Source organism: Trifolium pratense, linkage group LG3, assembly GCF_020283565.1.
Source record: "Trifolium pratense cultivar HEN17-A07 linkage group LG3, ARS_RC_1.1, whole genome shotgun sequence".
NCBI classification, from domain to species: domain Eukaryota; kingdom Viridiplantae; phylum Streptophyta; class Magnoliopsida; order Fabales; family Fabaceae; genus Trifolium; species Trifolium pratense.
In genome coordinates, this window is record NC_060061.1 from 15,575,916 (window position 1) to 15,589,742 (window position 13,827).

At 37.7% G+C, this 13,827-nt stretch overlaps 1 protein-coding gene across 1 annotated transcript; it reads left to right on the forward strand.

Annotated features, from left to right (window-relative positions):
* Positions 1–1,604: 1,604 nt before the first annotated feature.
* Positions 1,605–4,984, forward strand: LOC123918114 (F-box protein At4g22280-like). The gene is made up of 4 exons (XM_045970075.1): positions 1,605–2,908; positions 3,053–3,300; positions 4,322–4,400; positions 4,587–4,984. Exons 1-4 carry the CDS (start codon positions 1,970–1,972, stop codon positions 4,791–4,793), a joined length of 1,473 nt encoding a protein of 490 aa, XP_045826031.1. The 5' UTR covers positions 1,605–1,969; the 3' UTR covers positions 4,794–4,984.
* Positions 4,985–13,827: the final 8,843 nt, after the last annotated feature.

Genomic DNA, 13,827 nt, shown 5'->3' on the forward strand with positions numbered 1-13,827 from the left:
ATCCGAGATTTTTTGTGACCACATATACATTCGGTTGAGTGGTTTTTTGTGACAAATTTTTTTAAAACAATAACCGGTTTTGATTTTTGAAAATTTCAAAACATAAAACCAATTTAAACATGGCCTAAAACAATATATTCTTGCCGATCCAGTTTGATAATTTGGTAAAGATATATTTTTTTTTCACCACCAGTTTAATTTGGTTCGGGAGTCAGTTCTGGCATTAAGTGGTTCCAGCCCCCTCCTGATCGTAATTGCGGGGAATCGAACCGTGGTCCTTCTTACCAAGTTTAACGTCAATCACCACTGAACCAACTAACGATTGTTAAAATCTATTATGGATGTGAAATTTTGTTGGTGATGGTTAGTAATAGTATGTAAGTACACCAAAATAATTTTTAAAATATTTTAAAATATTAAGAACACTATAAAGTATTTTAAAATTACTCCAGGGCTTTGCGAGTTAAATTTTGGATGGGGATATTTTTTTAAAATATTAAGAATACTATAAAATAATTTTAAAATATTTTAATGTGGCTGAAGTTAAGTATTATATAATCATTTATCATATTCCTCTCCAAAATCTTCCAAAAATCAACTCGAGCGATTTTTTTCTAATCCTAAAGAGCTAACTTTAAGATTTTTCCTAACCCTAATCAATATCATTGGTTCATTTTATGATTCAGTATTCGATGGGACATAATTATATGATAACTTAAGCATAAAATTTAATATATCAAAAAAAAAAGTTAAAAAAATTTACCTGAAATATGTGTCGACTCATTAGAATAATATAAAAAAATAATTTAATGATTTATCATATTAAATATAATTTGAAATATAAATAAAAAACAATTAGACATTAAATTATAATTAAAATATTAATGCTAAAATTTTTAAAATAAGTAGTACTCCCTCTATTTCAAATTACTTGACGTTTTAGAAAATTTTATATTTTTTAAATTACTTATCGTTTTGATAATTTAAGGTTATATTTTGTCTATTATACCCTCATATAAATTCCAAATATTTAGCAGTAACTGTTGAAACCAAAAAAAAATTAATATATATTTGAAAACTAATTTTTTTTTTGGTACATACAGTAACATATTAATTTTTATTTTATTTACATAACATATTAAATTTATTGAAAGAGAAAGTGTGTGCAAAAAAAAAGAGTAATTTATTGGTGAATTAAAATAAGGGTATAATAAGAAAATAATGTGCAAAAATACACGTTTTTATACCGTTTGCATTTGACACTTTTGACTTTCTTGCACATGAGGTTGTAAACTTTTTAAACAGAGTTCAAAAGGTCACGCATAGTAATGTTGTGTCGCATAGGTCGATGAATGTAGTTTTTCAAAGATTGAGTTTTGATGTCCAAAAAGGTTTAGCGGCGCAGCTTGTTGTCCGTCTACCTTTTGTTCATATATAATTATAAGAAATAAGTTTAAAATACAATTTCTTAATTTCTGTTTTTTTTTTCTAAATCGTAAGTAAAGTAATCTAGGGAGGATAATTTTGTCATAAGGATAATTCCAAAGAAAATTATACTTAAACCTTTTCTAATATATACCAAAAGAAATGATCACTTCAAAAAAAAAAAAAAAAAAAAAGAAATGAACCGATTCATAAACCAAAAGAAAATTCCAAAGGATTTGCTTGCCGCCTCTCTGTGTTCCCTCCCCAATTTGAACCCTCGAAAAACGTGAAAGCCAACTGTTGTAGTAGTGGTGGAAGTGGAATTCAAAGCACTCTCTTCATATTCAGTCACGTTGGTATTTCTCATTCTCTTCTAAAAAATGCATTTTATCATTCATTAGATTAAGAATGTTGAAATTGTAAACAACTTCGCTATAGCTGTATAATTTCTCAGTTAATTCTTGTTCTGTTATATTGCACAATTTAATTTTATTTAGATAGGTGTTTGTTTATCTAAATAAATTCTAATTCAGATGATCAGAAAATGATTCAACCCAAGACAAAGAAGAGAAGACGTGGTGGTGATATTGAAACAACTCAAGACACACTTAGTGATTTACCGCAATGCGTTCTCGTTCACATTTTGTCATTTTTGAACACTAAAGAAGCTGTTCGAACTTGCATTTTGTCCAAAAGATGGAAGCCTATTTGGAAATATATTCCCACTCTTAAATTGCATTACTCCAACTTTTCCACTTTGAAGAGTTTTGACAAATTCGTGTCTAGGGTTTTGTCTCTTCGTGATAACTCAATTGTACTGGACACGGTTGATTTTGATCGTAATGGTAGTATTGAGTCTGGTTTACTTAAAAGGGTTGCAAACTATGTTTTATCCCGCAATGTCAAGCTGCGTCGATTAGGCATTGATGTCAAAGGTGATATTGGTCATATTCTGCCTTGCATTTCTTCGTGTCAGACTTTAACGTCGCTTAAGCTGTCAATTAAACCTAAAGGTCGTTATAATTATGGGAGAACGCTGTTTCCTATATCATTGAATTTACCGGAGTTGACCTGCTTGCATCTAGGAAATTTTGCCTTTTGTGCTGGTGAAGATGGCCGAATTGAGCCCTTTTCAGCCTTTAACATGTTGAATAGTTTGATCCTTGACAATTGCTCGGTGAAGGATGCACAAAACCTATGCATAACAAGTGAGACACTAGTTAGTTTAACTATGTGTAATCATTCTTTCGACTTTTACCTGATCGAGCTATCTGCTCCAAGTCTTTGTACATTTGCTTTTACGGGTACACCATATCAGATATTTCGTGGAAGCGGTCTTTCTTCTGTTAAACAAGTAGACATTGATGCGGAAATGTTGGCAAATCACTCATTTCCTCCTATGATTCTACTCAGCTGGCTGTCTGATCTTGCTAATACAAAATCACTGACAAAATCACTGACAGTCTCTGCAAGTACTCTTCAGGTATCTTAACTTGGCCTTGCTTTGAGGCTTAGTTTTTATTTTCTTTTCAAGATACTTTTTTGTTTCTAACTTATGTCTAAAATCAAATGAGTTTCATAACTGCATTAAACTGATTCTAATTCACCGTCCTTCCTTATTGCACAGGTTCTCTCCTTAATTCCAGATTATGTAAAGGATACGCTGTCACCGTTATCCCTTATGCGTAGCTTGAAGTCACTGAAAGTAAAGCAAAAACCACTTTCATATGGATTATCCATGGCAGTGAAAACTGTCAAGTTAGAAAAAACATTAAAAGCGGGAATTGAACCATCGTCACCCATACCTGATGGAATACTCGAGCTTTTGCTCCAGGACTCACCCTCCGCAAATGTTGACATCGTAGAATGCTCAAGGTGAAATGTGCTTTCATCTTTTTAAAAAGTGATTGTTAAATTTGGTTTGGTTTTTGCATCTTTTTCTGTTTCACTTTCCGTAGGCCTCTCTAGTTATAACTAATAATCGGTGGATAAATTACTTATCCCTTGGGTAGAGAATCAAATTGCACATGCGTAATAACATTACTATATACAATATCAAAATTTAGTCAATGGTTTGAAAAAGTCTTTAATTTGAGGTCAATGCAGTTGATGAGTTGAGAGGAAGCAAGCACTAATTCTTTGATATTGAAGAAGAAAGGAATAAAGAACTAATTCTTAGGTGTTGAAGAAACATAAAAACTAGAATATTTGCGTGATAATGCATATGAATCAAATGTGATGCCAGTTTGAATTAGCTTCTAGCTCACAGGAGTTTTACCTATTAATGTTCCCGTTGGATGTGAGGTTAATAGGAATATATCCTAGTATGTTAGATAACTAATAAATCAAATCTAGTAGTATGAAAATACTTTTGTTATTGATGTTTTGATGTTGTTGGGAACAATATCAGTGAACCAACAATGGCTTGCCGTGATCACATGGTATTTGCATCCTCTTGTTAGAGCGGTGTTTAATGTTGAAAACTAGAAACTGCAATTAGTGAGAGGGCGTCCTAATGATTATACAACTTTAGTTATTCTATTGATTGGAAGTATTTTTTTGAAGAATGGATTGGAAGTATTTACTATTTGATAACAGGATCCAATGCAATTGAAAATGAACTCATCTATTGTGGTTTCGATAGCTTCAGATTTTTAATATTAAAATTTGCTTTCCTTTAGTTGCAAAAGAAGGAATTTGAATTTATATAAAGTCTATATGTTATTGCCTGGATAATCCTTTCTAGTTATGAGGAGTTTTTCAAGTTGGTACAGTGAATAATGGTTTTCAACTGCAATATGAGGAGTTTTTCATGTTGCTACTTGCTACAGTGAGTAATGGTTTTCAACTGCAATGGTACTAATTAGGAATATGTATTTATGTTTTGTATATATAGGTTTGAAGACGCCTTTGACCATCTGTCTCAGTACTCATCTTCATTTTTTCTTCGATTCCTACGGCCTTCTTCTCATGAGGTATTCTCACATTGCTAAAATTCTTATTATTATGTCTGCTAGATATGAGTACATTCTGTTCAACTTGTATGACTTTATTAGTTATGAATGTTCAATGTATGCGGTAACCAATTATGGATTCTATGCTTTATAATGGTTAAATTATTATTCTTAAATAATTGATCAAAAGCTTATTGCATCTCCCAGCATGTTATGGTTGACCTGCACCAGAGGGTACAACATCTAAAGGAATTGGTACTGCAGACAAATAAGTATATTCATCTAGCAAAGGAGGAGATAATTCAGAAGAGGGAGGAGATGTTGGCCCTCAAAGAGCATATGAAGATGTTAAAAAAGACCCTTGATGCCCTAGAGCGACAGATGCACGAAGAGATCATTAAGCTGCAGCTATAGTGTCAAGACAGTTAGTGATATTATCATGACAATTATAACCAGGACGAACGCGACTTGATCCCCTCCCATAAGTCATAGTTTTTGTGCGTGTGTGCGCGCGCGTATTTTATGATGTTCACACACATTTTGAGATGAACTATATATTTGGTTTGTCTTAATCATATTATGATATATTCATCAGTATTTTGGAACACAAGCTGGTTCAATTTTTCACTGACTCGGTAATTTCACTGGAAGCACACCAATCCACATTTTGAAATTTTAGTCGATGGTATATGTTTGTAACATGATTCTCATTTTGCAAATGTTGAAAATACAAATGATACTATGTACAAATGAGATTTTAACTTTGGCTCTTTTTGGTAAAAATAAGTTATAAGCTAGCGGGTAGCTGATAAGTTAGCTTATAGTTGAAAAGCTAGCTGATAGCTGGTTATAGCTAAAAAGTTAGTAGAATAAAATTAAAGTGTTCGGCAAATTTAGCTGTTGTGAGTACAAAATGACATAAAAATACATGATTAGATTAGCGAGTAGTTTTTTTTTTTGGTTAAGTGTTAGTGGGTAGTTTTTGGTGTAATCCGGGTATCTTGCGCGCAACTTCAGAGACTAATCCCTCGAGCCTTGTGGACCCAAAAGGATGACAAACTCTCCCTAAGAGTTTTAACATTGCTGCATGCCCAAGGGATCGAACCCAGGACTTTGGTTAAGTTAGAAGAGACTTGTGTCATCTCATCTAAGTGCTCTTGGGTAATTATTACAATTAAAAAAAAAAATTAATATATAAAACTAATAAGGGTAAACATGGAATAAAATGTAAAAAGCTATAAGCTCATACGCTACTTGAAATAACATCTCAAAAAACGCTATAAGCTAATTAGAGAAGCTTGTTACCAAACACTTCACATTTTTATCAAACAAGCTTATAAGCTAATCCAATAAGCTATAAGGTAGCTTATTTGACTACTAAACGGTGTCTTTGTGTATTTAAAGGATAATATTCAAATTCTTATAGATTGATGATTATAAGTTCCACTTTAATTAATAAATATCCCAAAACTTTTAATTTAAATTTTAATGTAAACTATTATAAATTTTAATTTTAATTGTTTTTTTTTTATAAAATACATACTCCCCCGGTCACAAATATTAGAAAAAAAACTATCTACGTGGTGTTTAAGAAATTTAGTTAAGTGTAGTTAATTTTCTTGATTTAATGCAAAATATGAGTTAAGTTTACTATATTACCCCTTCTGAAAATTTTTAAAGTGAAATAAATGCCTAAAAAAATAGAATTAAATAAGGGTATATTAGGAATAGTAGTATTAATTAGTTTAAAAGTAGTTAACTTTTGCTTATAATGGTGACCAAAATTTGAAGTGTTTTTTTGCTTATAAACGTGACCGGAGGGAGTATTAAAAATGTATGGACTATTTTGACTATAAGGCAAAATGCAATGACTAAAAACATATTTAACCCTTAAAACAATAAATCCCTCTTCTCAATGTTATCACTCATCATCTTCTCATTGAATTGTTTGTCACCACTCACACACTTTATGTGGAACTTTTAAAATGTCACTCATCTTAATAGTGCTCCAAGTCAACCACGTTTATATGTGGAGTTCTTTTAGAATGTGCTACCAAAAAGAAAATATATATTGTTGATATATAGTGCAAATAAATTCTTATAAGTCTTTTGTCAACCATTCACTCTAATACCTGCACAACTTTGAGATCCCTCTCATTTTGATGTGAATTTTGTTTCTTCATGTGTCATCTTTTGACTAAAAGCTATCAAGAGCCGCTCATTGTCTATACGTGTCTTGTGCACCACCGACCACTCTTTACCCTCGTCACCTGTAGGCGTCACATGCCCACTAGCTTATGTCTGGTTCATCCCCAAACCACATTGTATTGGGAGAGATCATGTACGACAAACAAGGGAGGGGAGTGATCGCCAATGAGTAGGACATTGATGATAAATTTCGCAAGTGCACGAAAATCACGTAGTAATAAAAATATCGATCCACAGGGATTGTGTGATCAAACTAATCGAATTGTGTTCATAGACATTATACAGAAAATACACATAAATTGGGGGTATGTTGAGTAACGAATTGCTAGAAAATGTGCTTGATATAATGTGGAAAAGCGAGGTAGAATCATCGGAATCGCCTAGTCTATAGTTAAACCACATGCAATCTACTATACCATAGGAATCTACTCAAGTGTTAACAACTAGATCGACAAAATAGTGAATCGCAATCTCTTGTCAAAATCCACTCTATTCGTTGTCGATACTCCCCCGATCTCTCGGGCGGAAGCTACCTACAACGAATGATCTTAACGCGCGTCAATCGTTCGCTACACTCTATGCCTCAATCTCTCGTCCGGAGACACTCGAGCGCTCAATACAATTCAGTTCAGACATTAAATCAATACTCTCGCACGTGACTTAACTCAAAATCATTACAACACTAATGAAGGATTGTAAAGCATTAAACATTGAATTGTATCAAATTAACACTATGAAAAGAGTAGATTCTTACACATATAGCAGATTACACATGATCTCCCTACATTCTAGACTATCCTAGATCCTACCTCCAAGAAAAGCTCAGCTCCTCATGTTGCTTGCTTCGCGTCCTCGCTTCAACCTCATGGCTCGATGATCCATGCTATTGAGGTGCTCGGAGCTATCCTTTGAAGTCCTTGATCTGGATCTTGATGCTTCCACAATCAGAGAATGGATGAATAATGCAGAATTTTCCAACCCGAAAACAGAATTATGCAGAAAATATATATACAGAACGCAACCACGCCGCGCGCCAGATCCATCACGCCGCGCGTGGTTGCAAATCCATCAACTACGCCGCGCGTGGTAACAGAATCACGCGGCGCGTGATCAAGTCAGAGGCAATCTTCATCTTCAATCAAGACTTTACGCCGCGCGTGGTCAAGAATCACGCCGCGCGTAGTCAAGTCAGAGAGCAACCCAGTTCCTGAACCAAGCTTCACGCCGCGCGTGGTCAGTTATCACGCCGCGCGTGATCAGAGTGAAAATCCTTGCTCCCTGTGAGCTCCATCACGCGGCGCGTGATGGGCTACGCCCCCAGCGTAGTGAAAATCATTCATTTCCTGCAGTTTTTCCTGTTTTCTTGCAAATCAAGTAATCAAGCTAATGGTTAGATTTCTCTTATATTTATTGCTAAAAACCTACTAAAATATATCTAATGTTGCTAAAATAGGCATGGAATAGAGAGTGTGACGATTTGTCATCACAACCCCAAACTTGAACCTTTCCTTGTCCTCAAGGAAACAACTCTTACCTCAAGCTTTTGTGTCAAGACCTTGGCATTTTCCTTAAATTCACTCGAATCATACATACGTGAGACTCACCTGATGATCAATGATCCACCTGCAAACAATGCTCAATTGCACAATCGTTCCCGCAAGACATTTTCAAGTAGTTCACACTTTTTGACCAAAGCTCTATGATTTCATCACACTACTCACATGCACTCTTCAGTTTTGGTAATACACTCAAATCAACACATCAATGCAAGTCAACAATAATTTTGCAAGTAGTCTAAGAATTCATTCGGTTCACTTTGTGCACACACATTAGAGGACTTTTAGGGTTATAACGTGGCTTGGCTAGGGTGGATGGTGACATTTTTGGATAAGTAGTAGAAAAACTTGGAGTTAGATCCCCCTAAGGTCAAAAAAATATTTCATAAACCAAACCCTTTTTGAAATATAGTGGACTAGAGAACTTTTTCAAATCAACAAACAAAGTTTTGCAATTTTTTTGAATTCAAGGCTATCACTTCTTTTAGTACTTCTTTTTTTTTTTTTTTTTTTTTTTCATCGCTTTTTTCATTGTTTTTTTTTTTTCAATCATATCTATCACATAAAGCCTTGTAACTTCTTGAAATTTTCGCAATTTTTCAAATCAAAACTTTTTGTAAGTTCTCTAGTACCCTCACCCCAAACTTTATTTGTTGCTAATTCCAAAGAGCAACCCCAAACTTAGTGGTGAGCAATGTGCATCAACCACTAATTAGGTGCCTAACCTCCAAGAAAGTCATTCCTTTTTTCATCAAAAATTTCTTAGGGTTTTGCAAAAATAACATATTCTTTTTCAGCTCAAATTGGTTAAGCAAAGGATAAGTATAAGTAAGGGTGGATAGAAAGGCTCAAAGGTACCAAGAAACATGCCTCGTGTGTGCTACAAAAGTACCAATCAAATACAAAGACGACACGCAAAATCGAGAGACAATACACGAGTGGATATCACACATAGAAGAAAAAGGAGTGTTTGGCTCAATACCTCTCGGTTGGGTCGAACCAAAGAACCGGTCAAAAAGTGTGCGTTCCCTTCCTTTGCCTCTTGATCTCATGAGTGCAACAAGCTATTGCACTGCAAGTTTCACATATCACACACGGAGAAAATCAAGTAATTGATACTCAAGTGACTAGAAAGAACATGCCAAAATGTTGAAACAAACTCTAGAGGTAAAAATCATTCCACAATTAAACAAAGGAGGATTCAAATTCAAGTACAAAATAAAAATATCCAGCCAATATCCAAGCAACATCAAATATTATTACAAACCAAACAAATAAAAGACAATTAAGTAAAGATAGAGATAGAGTAGTAGAGTAGTAGCATGCAGCAGCAACAGATCAGAACCAACAACATCAAACCGCATCATCCGGCTGGCCAGTGAAGTAGTTTGTGAACGGGCTATTCAAATTCAAATTCAGCCCATCCACATCCAGCATTTCCCTTTCCATTGCAGCAGCCTCATCCTGCTCAACCCGGCGTCGCCTCTCGATCTCAGCCAACTCAGAAGTTCGCAGACCTGAATTATAAGCTTGTCTGGCCTGAAATGAGTTCAGCTCCCTCGCCTGATGCGCCTCCCAATCAGTATCAACGGGATACAAAGTCCCAAAAGTAGGAGGAGGGAAGGTAGACCGGTAAGTCATCGCCTCGGTGTACATGGAAGAGGCGGTGTCAAAGTAGAGATTCGGCAGCCCGGAATATTGAGAAATTTCCATTTGATGCAACATGGAGGCAAGCTGATTCATATCATGAGAGTACCGAGGAGGATCTTGAGCTGGTATATCGTGATATTCATTTGTCGGATCCCCTTGTTGGTCCGGATGATTACCTTCTTCAAACCTGTTAATTTCTTCCTCCTCCCTCAAGGCTTCCTCCCTTGCAGCATTCCCCTCACCACGGGGCACAATAGGTCCTCTCTCAAACCTCTTCTCAAAGTATGATAAAGCTAGTGGACGGACGGGATGTAAGTCACCTTCTTGCACACTCATAGGGACATTGCTTGCTCTACACAACGCAGCAATTAAGTTGCAGTGCCCCAAAGTAAAAGTCGGATTATTATTATTTGCCATTTCATGTAAATCCCTTTGTAACCAAAGACCAAGATCGATATAGCGACCCTCAACTAATAACCGAACAGCAGCAACATTATCAATCTGAATTTCAGAGTTATTACCAACCACTCGGACATTCTTCAGCCAGAATTCTCCCCAAGCACGGTGAATAGGGTTAAAACTCGTCAAACTCAACCTAGTAGGAAGGGATGAAGCGGAGTGCGGCAGCCATCTAGCTCCAGGCCTGCAAACAACCGCCTTTAACTCCTCTCTTACCGCAAGGCCACCGTTAGAAATTCGTTCCTTCTCGGATACCAACTCACAAACACCTCTCACTCGACAACCCAACAATGTATTAATGTGAGCTGCGGAATAGTACACTCTTATTCCCCTAACTGTCGAATAGAACTCCGGAACCGCCGACTGGTCAGGCAAATAAGCGTTTGCGAGAAACTCCCTTACCCACATTTGATTACCCGGATTAGCTTCATCTTTAATCATCAACTTATTAAACTTCCCCCATTTCCTAGACTTAACCTCATTTCCTATTTCAGCCACACCTTTCAACAAATCTTCTCCAAAACCTTTTTCTTGATTAATAGTGAAGGTTTGGATTTTTGTGTACCTTTTTTCATGGATTGCACTGATGAAGTGGGGATGAACCTGTGGTTGAGTCACATTGCTCCGGCGAGGAGGAGATGCTTCCGCGGACCTAGAAGATTGGCCCTTGCTTGCACTCATCTTCGTTCTTGGTTTCTTCGGAGGCTCTTGTGGTGGGTTAGCATCACTCTTCTTCTTTCCCTTTCCGGTTAGCCTAGTCAACATCTTGCTATTGTAGAGATTGAAATGGGTTAATTTGGGACAATGGTGAAATGAGGGATGAAATGAGGGATTCGGAGTGGAATTAGGAGTGGGTGATATGGGTGTAATGTGAATGTGAAGGAGATGGATGATTGGAGGTGATTAGAAGTGAAATTGGAGAAGTTTGGAGAGTGAAAACGGGTTGTTAATGGAGTTTTCTGTGTGGGAAACCGTGTGAATTGATGATGGGACGGATGGAGTGGTTGAGAAGATGAAGAAATTCAAATTTGACACGCTTTCCTGTGTAACCACGCCGCGCGTGACCCCTGCTACGCCGCGCGTAGTACCAATTGTAACGGTCAAGAACTTCTTTCAAACAGGCCACGCCGCGCGTAATCACCATCACGCGGCGCGTAATCACCTAGTCAGAGACTCCATATTTCTCCAGTCTTCACGCAGCGCGTGATATACCCCCTACGCCGCGCGTAATGCCTTCTGAAAACTTCCTCCTCTGTGATGAAGGATCACGCCGCGCGTGATTGTACTGCGCCCCCGGCGTAGTAGAACTCTGTTTTGCCCTGTTCTGCTTTCGTCCTTGCTTCTGCTGCACACCTACCTACATACTTCAAAAGAAAACACACTAAAACATTAAAAACCGTTGGGTTGCCTCCCAACCAGCGCTTGTTTAACGTCCCGATGCTTGACGTTCCATGCCCCTAAGGGTCACGGAGAAGAAGTGCCACCATGTGGCAAGTAGTGTGCATTCCAAGGTAACTTAAGCGCATGTTCAACAATATGATCATAAACCTGGATTTTAAAACATTGGGGGTCACCATCATCACACTCCATCTTATCAAAGACATTGAACGTCACCTGCTGATCATCGGTCCTTAGCATGAGTTCCCCCATCTCTACGTCGATTAGGGCACGGCTAGTTGCTAAAAAGGGTCTACCAAGCAGTAAAGGCTCCCACTCTCTAGTTTCTTCTATGTCTAAGACCACAAAATCCGCGGGAAACACAAACCCAGCAACTTTAACCAACACATAATGGAGGATGCCTTCAGGATGCACAACCGATCGATCCGCCAAAGAGAGACTCATCTTTGTCGGCTTTGCTACAGCTCCCGGTATCTTCTTCATCATTGATAACGGCATTAGATTGATGCTAGCACCCAAATCACACAAAGCTTTTTCAATGGTGAGCGTTCCAATAGAACAAGGAATTGTAAAGCTCCCCGGATCTTTCTTTTTCTGCGGTAGCTTCCGTTGAATGAGGGCGCTGCACTCCTCCGTCATACTTACCATTTCATCATCCAATGGTTTTCTTTTCTTTGTGAGCAGCTCCTTCAAAAACTTTGCATAACTCGGCATTTGCTCCAAAGCCTCTACTAACGGTATAGCCATCTCAAGCTTGTTCAACACCTTCATGAATTTCTTGAACTCCTTCTCCCGCTCAAGATTCTTCACTTTCTTTCTCCTAGGAAAAGGCATCCTAGCATATGGCGATTCATCAACTCCTTTACCTTTCTCAACCTTCTTACTCTCTTTTTCTTTTATCTCCCTCTGTTTTTCAACTTCTTCTATTTCATCCTCACTAATCTCAACTTCCTTGGTCATAGTTTCCTTTTCTACTTCTCCCTCATATCTCTCATTTTCAACTACGACCTCTTGCTCATTTTCAACTTCTCCCTCAATGACCTTCTTTTTCAAGGGCTTCTCCACAGCTGGCCTTTCCGGTATCTCTCTACTCCTCAACGTGATTCCATTGCAAGTTTCATTTTTCGGATTATCATGAGTGTTTCCACCGAAACCTCCTTGGTTTTGCAACATCGAAAACTGTCTTGACAGCTGACCCATTTGCACCTCAAGATTCTTTATAGAAGCTTCATGATTCTTGTTAGAGGTTGCTTGACTCGATTTCATCGCTTCAAAGTTGCTTTGGGTCATGAGCATGAACTGATTTAGAGTCTCTTCCATCCTTGATGGAGGCCTTTGCTGCTGTTGCTGTGCACCTTGACTTTGCATACCATTCCCCCATCCGGAACCGTTGTTGTTATTGTTGTACGGCTTCCGAAAATTGGCCAAGTAGCGAGCCTCCTCTGAACCCTCCGGGAAGCATCCGCCATTAGGGTGGTCCTGCAAACAAAAATCACAGCGCACATTGTCAATTTTACCTATTGGAGAAGATTGAACTTGTGGATTGGACAGCAACTTCATCATTGCTTCCATTTGGCTAGTCATGAGCTTTTGCTGTGCCAATAGAGCTGTTTGAGTATCCAATTCCAGCACTCCGCCTTTCTTTTTGGCTCCCCTATCATTAGTAGCTCTATACTCGTTTTGAGCCATGCTTTCCACCAATTCTCTTGCTTCAGTTTCGTCACGGTTTTTCAACGAACCACCGGCTGATGCATCAAGTATCATTCGCGTTTGAGCCCTCAAACCTTGGGTGAACATTTGCATCTGATTGTGGCCATCGAAACCGTGATTCGGACACCTTTTAAGACAAACTTTGAACCTTTCCCAAGCATCATACAACGTTTCACCATCCGCTTGTTCGAAGTTGCTAATTTCAGCCCTTCTTTCTAGAAACTTATGAATAGGAAAGTAACGATCTAAGAACTTCCGCTCCAGCTGCCTCCAAGTCTCAATTGTTCCGGCGGGTATCGTGTCTAACCAATCTTTAGCACGACCGGTGAGAGAATGCTTGAATAACCTAAGCCTTTTGTCCGATTCGCTCACCCCCGGTGGATCGGTATAGTCGCATGCTTCATAGAAGTGAGACAAGTGTAAATTCGGACATTGAGCTTCCGAACCTGAATACGGATTCTCTTTTA

Coding starts and splice junctions, on each gene's coding strand:
- LOC123918114 (XM_045970075.1), top strand. CDS start 1,970: ATGATTCAACCCAAGACAAAGAAGAGAAGACGTGGTGGTGATATTGAA. Junction 3,301..4,321: donor GACATCGTAGAATGCTCAAG/GTGAAATGTGCT, acceptor TTGTATATATAG/GTTTGAAGACGCCTTTGACC. Junction 4,401..4,586: donor TACGGCCTTCTTCTCATGAG/GTATTCTCACAT, acceptor TGCATCTCCCAG/CATGTTATGGTTGACCTGCA.